This window comes from Salmo salar, chromosome ssa15 (assembly GCF_905237065.1).
Source record: "Salmo salar chromosome ssa15, Ssal_v3.1, whole genome shotgun sequence".
Taxonomy (NCBI): Eukaryota; Metazoa; Chordata; class Actinopteri; order Salmoniformes; family Salmonidae; genus Salmo; species Salmo salar.
In genome coordinates, this window is record NC_059456.1 from 10,154,277 (window position 1) to 10,166,099 (window position 11,823).

The 11,823-nt window shown below is 48.2% G+C and overlaps 1 protein-coding gene across 1 annotated transcript in view; it reads right to left on the minus strand.

The window, feature by feature from the left end:
• LOC106570952 (mitogen-activated protein kinase 1) overlaps positions 1 to 11,014 on the minus strand; it is a 54,590-nt gene extending 43,576 nt beyond the window's left edge. Inside the window, exon 1 of the mRNA XM_045695452.1 lies at positions 10,698 to 11,014. Coding sequence (XP_045551408.1) covers positions 10,698 to 10,834 — 137 coding nt within the window. The 5' untranslated portion in view covers positions 10,835 to 11,014. The remainder of the gene's footprint in view (positions 1 to 10,697) is intronic.
• Between the last annotated feature and the right edge of the window lie 809 nt (positions 11,015 to 11,823).

Genomic DNA, 11,823 nt, shown 5'->3' on the forward strand with positions numbered 1-11,823 from the left:
AACAGTAAAGCATCCTGAGACCATTCATGTGTGGGGTTGCTTCTCAGCCAAGGGAGTGGGCTCACTCACAATTTTGCCTAAGAACACAGCCATGAATAAAGAATGGTACCAACACATCCTCCGAGAGCAACTTCTCCCAACCATCCAGGAACAGTTTGGTGACGAACAATGCCTTTTCCAGCATGATGGAGCACCTTGCCATAAGGCAAAAGTTATAACTAAGGGGCTCGGGGAACAAAACAGCTACAGCCTCGGCGCCATGGGTAAAGACAGCTACAGCCTCGGGTGTCAGCGCTGTGGGTAAAGACAGCTACAGCATCGGGTGACAGCACTGTGGGTAAAGACAGCTACAGCCTCGGGTGTCAGCACTGTGGGTAAAGACAGCTACAGCCACGGGTGTCAGCGCTGTGAGTAAAGACAGCTACAGTTCCAGCCTTCAAACAGAGACATGGACCTTAACACCAGGGTGAGGCTGGGTTGGTGTCAGAGCGATAGGGAGGTGTGTGAAATATGTCCTTGGACTGCTATAACATAGAGGGGCTGACTGTTGAGCACTGTAATCAACCACAGACAGCCCGAGGCCTTCCTGAATATAGACCCCACCGCAGACAGCCCGAGGCCTTCCTGAATATAGACCCCACCGCAGACAGCCCGAGGCCTTCCTGAATATAGACCCCACCGCAGACAGCCCGAGGCCTTCCTGAATATAGACCCCACCGCAGACAGCCCGAGGCCTTCCTGAATATAGACCCCACCGCAGACAGCCCGAGGCCTTCCTGAATATAGACACCACCACAGACAGCCCGAGGCCTTCCTGAATATAGACCCCACCGCAGACAGCCCGAGGCCTTCCTGAATATAGACCCCACCGCAGACAGCCCGAGGCCTTCCTGAATATAGACCCCACCGCAGACAGCCCGAGGCCTTCCTGAATATAGACCCCACCGCAGACAGCCCGAGGCCTTCCTGAATATAGACACCACCACAGACAGCCCGAGGCCTTCCTGAATATAGACCCCACCGCAGACAGCCCGAGGCCTTCCTGAATATAGACACCACCACAGACAGCCCGAGGCCTTCCTGAATATAGACCCCACCGCAGACAGCCCGAGGCCTTCCTGAATATAGACACCACCACAGACAGCCCGAGGCCTTCCTGAATATAGACACCACCACAGACAGCCCGAGGCCTTCCTGAATATAGACCCCACCGCAGACAGCCCAAGGCCTTCCTGAATATAGACCCCACCGCAGACAGCCCGAGGTCTTCCTGAATATAGACACCACCACAGACAGCCCGAGGTCTTCCTGAATATAGACACCACCACAGACAGCCTGAGGCCTTCCTGAACATAGAGAATATAGAGTATTACTTTAGTTGGTTAGTCACTGAACACCATAGAGATATTCAATGTGTTGTTCTATTTAATTGTGGTGACTACCATCAGGCTGGCTGAGACAAAAATACAACAACAAAACACTTCCCTTACTGTTTCATTTCTTCAGTTCTGGCTTTATAATGACCCATCCTGACCCTAAACCTGACCCAAACCCATATTAACCCTGACCCATACCGACCCAAACCCATATTAACCCTGACCCATACCGACTCACACCCATATTAACCCTGACCTATCCTGACCCATACCGACCCAAACCCATATTAACCCTGACCCATACCGACCCAAACCCATATTAACCCTGACCAATACCGACCCAAACCCATATTAACCCTGACCCATACCGACCCAAACCCATATTAACCCTGACCTATCCTGACCCATACCGACCCAAACCCATATTAACCCTGACCCATACCGACCCAAACCCATATTAGCCCTGACCCATACCGACCCAAACCCATATTAGCCCTGACCCATACCGACCCATACCCATATTATCCCTGACCCATACCGACCCAAACCCATATTAACCCTGACCCATACCGACTCAAACCCATATTAACCCTGACCCATACCGACCCAAACCCATATTAACCCTGACCCATACCGACCCAAACCCATATTAACCCTGACCCATACCGACCCAAACCCATATTAACCCTGACCCATCCTGATCCATACCGACCCATACCCATATTAACCCTGACCCAATCCAACCGAAACCCATATTAACTCTGACCCATACCAACCCATACCGACCAAAACCCATATTAACGCTGACCCATACCGACCCAAACCCATATTAACCCATCCTGACCCATACCAACTCAAATCCATATTAACCCTGACCCATCCTGAGCAATAGCCGAGCGGAATAGGCAAGATGCAATACATGGTATAGAGTACAGTATATACATGTAATATGAGTAATGTAAGATATTTAAACATTATTAAAGTGGTATTTTTTTAAAGAGGCCAATGAGTTGAGTCAGTATGTTGGCAGCAGCCACTCAATGTTAGTGATGGCTGTTTAACAGTCTGATGGCCTTGAGATAGAAGCTGTTTTTCAGTCTCTCGGTCCCAGCTTTGATGCACCTGTACTGACCTCGCCTTCTGGATGGTAGCGGGGTAAACAGGCAGTGGTTCGGGTGGTTGTTGTCCTTGATGATCTTTTTGGCCTTCCTGTGACATCGGGTGGTGTAGGTGTCCTGGAGGGCAGGTAGTTTGCCCCCGGTGAGGAGTTGTGCAGACCTCACTACCCTCTGGAGAGCCTTACGGTTATGGGCGGAACAGCTGCCGTACCAGGCGGTGATACAGCCCGACAGGATTCTCTCGATTGTGCATCTGTAAAAGTTTGCGAGTGTTTTCGGTGACAAGCCAAATTTCTTCAGCCTCCTGATGTTGAAGAGGCGCTGTTGCGCCTTCACCACACTGTCTTTGTGGGTGGACCATTTCAGTTTGTCCGTGATGTGTACAGAGAGGAACTTGAAGCGTTCCACTTTCTCCACTGCAGTCCCGTCAATGTGTTGGTAATCAAGCCCACTACTGTTCTGTCGTCTGCAAACTTGATGATTGAATTGGAGGCGTGCATGGCCACGCAGTCATGGGTGAACAGGGAGTATAGGAGGGGGCTGAGCACGCACCCTTGTGGGGCCCCAGTGTTGAGGATCAGCGAAGAGGAGATGTTGTTTCACCACCCGGGGGCGGCCAGTCAAGAGAGTCCAGGACCCAATTGCACAGGGTGGGGTTGAGACCCAGGGCCTCAAGCTTAATGATGAGCTTGGAGGGTACTATGGTGTTGAATGCTGAGCTATAGTCAATGAACAGCATTCTTACATAGGTATTCCTCTTGTCCAGATGGGATAGGGCAGTGTGATGGCAATTGCATCGTCTCTGGACCTGTGGGGGCGGTATGCAAATTGAAGTGGGTCTAGGGTGACAGGTAAGGTGGAGGTAATATGATCCTTGAATAGTCTCAAAGCACTTCATGATGACAGAAGTGAGTGCTACGGAGCGGTAGTCATTTAGTTCAGTTATCTTTGCCTTCTTGGGTACAGGAACAATGGTGGCCATCTTGAAGCATGTGGGAACAGACTGGGATAGGGAGCGATTGAATATGTCCGTAAATAACTACACTGTTTATTTTCGGCCATATTCCTAGTCATCTTTCCATGGTTAAATGTGGTGGTTCGCACTTTCAGTTTTGCGTGAATGCCGCCATCTATCCACGGTTTCTGGTTAGGGTAGGTTTTAATAGGCACAGTGGGTACATCATCTCCAATACGCTTCCTTATCAACTCACTCACTCATATATATAAGTTATTCTCGGAGGCTTCCCGGAACATTTCCCAGTTCTCGTTGTTGTGTCTCTAGTATGATTAAATGAGATGACAGGCCGTGATTTAATTAAACCAATAAACTCGTTAATAACCTGGGGCACCACGGAAGAGTATTTATAAAGCTGCTGTCTTCCGAATAAACTTAAAGATCTTTTATATCAATAGCAGTCAATTATTAATAGTCACCTTATTCAGTCTCATCTGAACATTGTAAAATTCTTGGTTATCTGCACGAATCGTGGCTAACAAGTTGAATCAGCAATACAAAAACTGGCTTAAATATTTATTTACTAAATAAATCACACAGAATTACATATACACAGGATAGATGATACATCGATTACTAATCATGTCATAAAAGAAAAAGTCCCTAGCGGACGAAACCAATATGACGGCTGGTTACACAAAGAAAGAGGGTTGGGTTTGAATGAAAGAGCGGCAAGACTGAGGGACAAAGGGGATTGGGTCTCTATCGGACCTTGAGAAGCTATGCTACCGTAAATACAGAATCTAATGCATTCTAATAACTGCCCATTCGGAAAAGGAAAATGGAAGATATATATTTACTCAGCTCGTGCTGTATTCTGGCTGGTCTAGTCAAAATTCATCCTTCCAGCGTGGTGATCATCACCTCCACTTTGAAATTAGCCCTTTTAAACGTATGGACATCGGGAACTAAATGTAAACGTCGTTAGTGTTGCAAAAGAACGGAGATTTTCCGGGAAATTTCCAGAAATTTTCTATGTGAATTTAAGCCTGGGAATTTCGCTTAAATTCATCAAAATCTAGCTTATAACAGTGAACCCTTTTTTGTGGGATACACATGGCAATTCTATGTCTTATATTTTGGTTAAACTATCCCCAATTTAATGGAATTGCAACCCTCTGCATGCACAGTGCATTCTTCCATCACATGTACAGCTGATTCTCAAGATCTTGCACACTAATGAGATGCTATTGAGCCCACACTACTACACTGTCTGAGCCAAGGACTACATGCTTTCTGGTAAGTTTTCATTACAATACTGGGTGGGGTGAATATGTTTTATATGACAACTAGTAAATAGTAGCCTACAACAAAGTGGGTTTAAATCATTTATAACTTGTTAATTTCTGCTAGTTAGTTTTTTCTACCATGTGGGTTTTAGATTAGGAAAGGCACACACCTGTCTAGATAAGGTCCCACAGTTGACAGTGTATGTCAGAGTAAAAACCAAGCCATGAGGTCGAAGGAATTGTCCGTAGAGCTCCGAGACAGGATTGTGTCGAGGCACAGATCTGGGGAAGGGCACCAAAACATTTCTGCAGCATTGAAGGTCCCCAAGGTGTGTGTAGGTGTGTAGTTGTAGGTGTAGGGGTGTGTGTGTGTGTGTGCATAGGTGTAGGGGGGCGTGCGTAGGTGTAGGGGGGGTGTGTAGGTGTAGGGGGGGGTGTAGGTGTAGGGGGGGGTGTAGGTGTAGGGGGGGTGTAGATGTAGGGGGGTAGTAGGTGTAGGGGGGTATAGGTGTATACACTACCACTACTACCTACTCTTCTTTATGTGTAGGTACGTAGGTGTAGGTGTATAAGTGTAGGTGTGTGTGTGTGTGTGTGTGTTGACAAAGGGAAAGGAGAGTGATTGAGTGAGTAGGAAGGATGGATGTGTGTTTGCTCGGTGCATGAGAGAGGCTGGGAGGGGCAGGCTGGAAAAACAGAGAGTATTCCAAGTAGAGTCATGTTGCTGCCTGCCTGCCTGGCTCCACTGAGAGGCAGCCTGCTCCCTACCTGGCTCCACTGAGAGGCAGCCTGCTCCCTACCTGGCTCCACTGAGAGGCAGCCTGCTCCCTACCTGGCTCCACTGAGAGGCAGCCTGCTCCCTACCTGGCTCCACTGAGAGGCAGCCTGCTCCCTACCTGGCTCCACTGAGAGGCAGCCTGCTCCCTACCTGGCTCCACTGAGAGGCAGCCTGCTCCCTACCTGGCTCCACTGAGAGGCAGCCTGCTCCCTACCTGGCTCCACTGAGAGGTAGCCTGCTCCCTACCTGGCTCCACTGAGGGGTAGCCTGCTCCCTGCCTGGCTCCACTGAGGGGTAGCCTGCTCCCTGCCTGGCTCCACTGAGGGGTAGCCTGCTCCCCGCCTGCCTACCTGGCTCCACTGAGAGGTAGACTGCTCCCTGCCTGCCTACCTGGCTCCACTGAGAGGTAGACTGCTCCCTGCCTGCCTACCTGGCTCCACTGAGAGGTAGTCTGCTCCTTGCCTGGCTCCACTGAGAGGTATTCTGCTCCCTGCCTGGCTCCACTGAGAGGTAGTCTGCTCCCTGCCTGGCTCCACTGAGAGGTAGCCTGCTCCCCGCCTGCCTACCTGGCTCCACTGAGAGGTAGCCTGCTCCCCGCCTGCCTACCTGGCTCCACTGAGAGGTAGCCTGCTCCCCGCCTGCCTACCTGGCTCCACTGAGAGGTAGCCTGCTCCCCGCCTGCCTACCTGGCTCTACTGAGAGGTAGCCTGCTCCCCGCCTGCCTACCTGGCTCTACTGAGAGGTAGCCTGCTCCCCGCCTGCCTACCTGGCTCTACTGAGAGGTAGCCTGCTCCCCGCCTGCCTACCTGGCTCTACTGAGAGGTAGCCTGCTCCCCGCCTGCCTACCTGGCTCTACTGAGAGGTAGCCTGCTCCCCGCCTGCCTACCTGGCTCTACTGAGAGGTAGCCTGCTCCCCGCCTGCCTACCTGGCTCTACTGAGAGGTAGCCTGCTCCCCGCCTGCCTACCTTGCTCTACTGAGAGGTAGCCTGCTCCCCGCCTGCCTACCTGGCTCTACTGAGAGGTAGCCTGCTCCCCGCCTGCCTACCTGGCTCTACTGAGAGGTAGCCTGCTCCCCGCCTGCCTACCTGGCTCTACTGAGAGGTAGCCTGCTCCCCGCCTGCCTACCTGGCTCTACTGAGAGGTAGCCTGCTCCCCGCCTGCCTACCTGGCTCCACTGAGAGGTAGCCTGCTCCCCGCCTGCCTACCTGGCTCTACTGAGAGGTAGTCTGCTCCCCGCCTGCCTACCTGGCTCTACTGAGAGGTAGTCTGCTCCCCGCCTGCCTACCTGGCTCTATTGAGAGGTAGCCTGCTCCCCGCCTGCCTACCTGTCTCCACTGAGAGGTAGTCAACGTCTCAAATGGCACCCTATTCCTTATGCAGGGCTCTACTTTTGACCAGGGCCCATAGAGCTTTATGTAGGGAATAGGGTGCCATTTGGGATTCAACCCCTTTCCACCCCTCGTTTCACTCTCAACTGAGCCTAGGGATAAAGATAGGTCTCACAGCTCCTGGGATCCAATTCACCGACGCCTTCCATTATTTAAATCACTGAGCTAAATGCACACAACCAAAGTGTATACATCTGAGTGCCTGCCTGCGTGAGAGCTGGAGACTTAGCGACTAGGCAACCTGAACAATCTTTGTGGGTTGCTATCGAGAGAGAAAGACTCTCTGTATGGGATGATGTAACAGCAACGCTGTAATACTGGACTAGTTGAGTGTCGCTCCTGCTTTCTGAAACGTTATTCAACAACTTTATGATCGTCTCTCTGCAGACTGGATACCCAGGAAGCCTAGTCTCAGAACTAGAGGAACAAATTGTATGACTGTCAAGATCAAATAGACCTACTTTACTTTTACATGAAGCCTTTTAAACTCCTTTGGCTTATTCAGCTCAGTAGTGTGATGCTTCATGATGCAGCTTGCAGTGTTCTGTTGAAGCTTGCCCCAGTAATGGACTAATGGAGTCTAACGTGACTCCTTAGTCTAAGGACCTGTTTAAAGGGTGAATTTGTTCTGGAAGACAAAACAGCCAAATACTCCATCGAAACGTGAATCAATTCTCAGTTGTTCAGTTCTAGAAACATAAATCCTCTACTTTCATATCGCATCAAATGGTCGTAATTTCACAGATGCAAAATACACTTACTGTACACCATGTTAACCGGTGTTTATTTAACCTTTATTTAACTAGTCAGTTAAGAACACATTTTTATTTTACAATGACGGCCTAAGAACAGTGGGTTAACTGCCTTGTTCAGGGGGAGAACGACAGATTTTTACCTTGTCAGCTCAGGGATTCAATCTTGCAGCCTTCCGGTTACTAGTCCAACGCTCTAACCACTAGGCTACCTGCTGGTTACTAGTCCAACGCTCTAACCACTAGGCTACCTGCTGGTTACTAGTCCAACGCTCTAACCACTAGGCTACCTGCTTCTAACCACTAGGCTACCTGCTGGTTACTAGTCCAACCCTCTAACCACTAGGCTACCTGCTTGTTACTAGTCCAACGCTCTAACCACTAGGCTACCTGCTGGTTACTAGTCCAACGCTCTAACCACTAGGCTACCTGCTGGTTACTAGTCCAACGCTCTAACCACTAGGCTACCTGCTGGTTACTAGTCCAACGCTCTAACCACTAGGCTACCTGCTGGTTACTAGTCCAACGCTCTAACCACTAGGCTACCTGCTGGTTACTAGTCCAACGCTCTAACCACTAGGCTACGTGCAGGTTACTAGTACACCGCTCTAACCACTAGGCTACCTGCTGGTTACTAGTCCAACGCTCTAACCACTAGGCTACCTGCTGGTTACTTGTCCATCCCCCTAATCACTAGGCTACCTGCTGGTTACTTGTCCATCGCTCTAAGCACTAGGCTACCTGCTGGTTACTAGTCAAACACTCTAACCACTAGGCTACCTGCCTCTAACCACTAGGCTACCTGCTGGTTACTAGTCCAACGCTCTAACCACTAGGCTACCTGCTGGTTACTAGTCCAACGCTCTAACCACTAGGCTACCTGCTGGTTACTAGTCCAACGCTCTAACCACTAGGCTACCTGCTGGTTACTAGTCCAACGCTCTAACCACTAGGCTACCTGCTTCTAACCACTAGGCTACCTGCTGGTTACTAGTCCAACCCTCTAACCACTAGGCTACCTGCTTGTTACTAGTCCAACGCTCTAACCACTAGGCTACCTGCTGGTTACTAGTCCAACGCTCTAACCACTAGGCTACCTGCTGGTTACTAGTCCAACGCTCTAACCACTAGGCTACCTGCCTCTAACCACTAGGCTACCTGCTGGTTACTAGTCCAACGCTCTAACCACTAGGCTACCTGCTGGTTACTAGTCCAACGCTCTAACCACTAGGATACCTGCTGGTTACTAGTCCAACGCTCTAACCACTAGGCTACCTGCTGGTTACTAGTCCAACGCTCTAACCACTAGGCTACCTGCTGGTTACTAGTCCAACGCTCTAACCACTAGGCTACCTGCTGGTTACTAGTCCAACCCTCTAACCACTAGGCTACCTGCTGGTTACTAGTCCAACGCTCTAACCACTAGGCTACCTACTGGTTACTAGTCCAACGCTCTAACCACTAGGCTACCTGCTGGTTACTAGCCCAACGCTCTAACCACTAGGCTACCTGCTGGTTACTAGCCCAACGCTCTAACCACTAGGCTACCTGCTGGTTACTAGTCCAACCCTCTAACCACTAGGCTACCTGCTGGTTACTAGTCCAACTCTCTAACCACTAGGCTACCTGCTGGTTACTAGTCCAACGCTCTAACCACTAGGCTACCTGCTGGTTACTAGTCCAACTCTCTAACCACTAGGCTACCTGCTGGTTACTAGTCCAACGCTCTAACCACTAGGCTACCTGCTGGTTACTAGTCCAACTCTCTAACCACTAGGCTACCTGCTGGTTACTAGTCCAACGCTCTAACCACTAGGCTACCTGCTGCCCCACAACAGTTGCACCCAACATTTTTCTGTGACAACACGTTCGTGGCATCTGGCCATGTGGGAACACTAACCCTACGATATGGAAGAGAATGTCCTTACGCTTCCAAAACCGAACCAAAACCGAAGCGATGCATGTTAATACTCTGACTGCGCGTTGCGGCTCTTAAAGCTGCAAAATGCAACAAAATAAAAAATAATTAAAAAAAAAAAACTAAATTTCCTTGTTGCTAAAATTCTACTATTTCACCTAATTTCAGTTTGCGACAAAACAATCATATGTTGTAGAGAATCATTTGTTCAATCTAAACCAGTGAGACAGATTTTCCAAGAGCCAAAATGTTTGTATTTTTTTAGCTGGTGTACAAAACAAACTCAAATTAGCAAAAACTAAAACTTAACGGGGAAGCATATAAATAGTGCGCATAGAACACATCTACCGAATGACAGATCTATAACTAATGTGTATTTGGTTGGGTCGACTAAAAAGTGACATATTGCCGCTTTAACCCCCCTCTTCCCCTCTACAGAAGAGGCCATGATCAAGGGCTAACCTTCCCCCTAAACAAGTTGTCTCGCGTCAGTAATCGGGCCCATTTATCCTGGTCACTAGTACTACAAGTGATGTCAACGCAACATGCACACAGTGAATACTGCAGTTTTATGGGTTACCGAAACCAGCCTACCCGTAAATCTGAATTTGATTCAGAGTTTTCAGGCGTATTTTAAAATGACAAATTGACGACTAAAAACACGACTCGAATTTGACATTCAGGCGTTTTGCGTCGGTGGTTTTTCGGATAAATTATTCTGCTGAGTATGCAGATAAGAACGAAATATGTTGGCCTAATAAAAAAAGTTGGTAGAGGAAGATTTTGTCGAAATTAATACAATAGTCTGTTAAATGGAATAAAAATAATTTGACAAACACTGAGTTATGTGTTTATGTAATAAGAAATCGACCCGAGTTACCAAATCCTACAGTCGATCCAAGATCAACAAGTCGCCACTGTAACACATGCCTTCACTCACTGCAAACTGCCATATCAACAGCAACAAATCTATTAAAAAATAAAATACTTACTTTCCATATTATCACGTGGCAGTAAAGAAGTGAAAACGGAGGGTAATTCTACTCATTGAAGTCTACAAAGTATCCAAACTTGTTTGACTACCGTCAGTAGTGAGTGTGTGGCTCTGCCAGTGTATCTTACCACACGGTTCCGTAGGCGCCCTCACCGATATACGACAGATTGTGGTAGCGAGGCCCGACATCGAAGGCTTGTCCCCGGACCAACTCAGCGCCGGATCCGGGGTTGGGACCACTGGCACATACCGCAGCTGTCGCCATAGTGAAAACCAGCTGCCTCTTTACACGTTCTCCACTGCCACAAAGAAAGGAGAAAAATCACCGCAGTAAACAACGTTATTACAGGGAGCCTTTCTGAAGTCCTCAGTATGATAAAGTGATTTATCGGCGCTACTGACTGCGGTACGCTCGCTACACAGAGAGACTATGGACACGCCTGGTGCCCAAACTGATGACGTGTATCGCGCACCTGGGAGTCGCCTGTGGAGAGGAATGGATTCGTCTAAGTCAGTCATCTCTTTTAAGTCAGTCATCTCTAATCAGTCATCTTTTTTAAGTCAGTCATCTCTGTCAGTCATCTTTAAGTCAGTCATCTTTTTGTCAGTCATCTCTAAGTCGGTCATCTCTTTTAAGTCAGTCATCTCTTTTAAGTCAGTCATCTTTTTTAAGTCAGTCATCTCTAAGTCAGTCATCTTTTTTGTCAGTCATCTTTAAGTCAGTCATCTTTTTTGTCAGTCATCTTTTTTGTCAGTCATCTTTTTTTGTCAGTCATCTTTTTTGTCAGTCATCTTTAAGTCAGTCATCTTTAAGTCAGTCATCTTTTTTGTCAGTCATCTTTTTGTCAGTCATCTCTAAGTCAGCCATCTCTAAGTCATTCATCTTGATGACCAGCTAGCTAGTTAGGCGCAGAAGGCAATACCCAGATATATTTCTCTCAGAGTGTTATTACTGGGGCTTGCAGGAGTCCTCACCTTAAAATCTTCTACGTACTTTTAGTGTGATTGGGAAGCAACACACTACTGTTATTTATCATACTTTAACTGTTAATAATTAACTAGCTATTAGTTAACAATTATGTTGTTCTCTAGAGCGCATAAAAATAAGTCTGATGATTTAAGCATACCTACTTTGGATGGTGTTCATATTGATGAGTTAGTTAGGAAGCTGAGAATAAAAATGGACTTCTTCTATAGGAATAGGTCCTGCCTCTCGCTAAACTAGTACGTTCCTATCCGTCATCTATATGAACG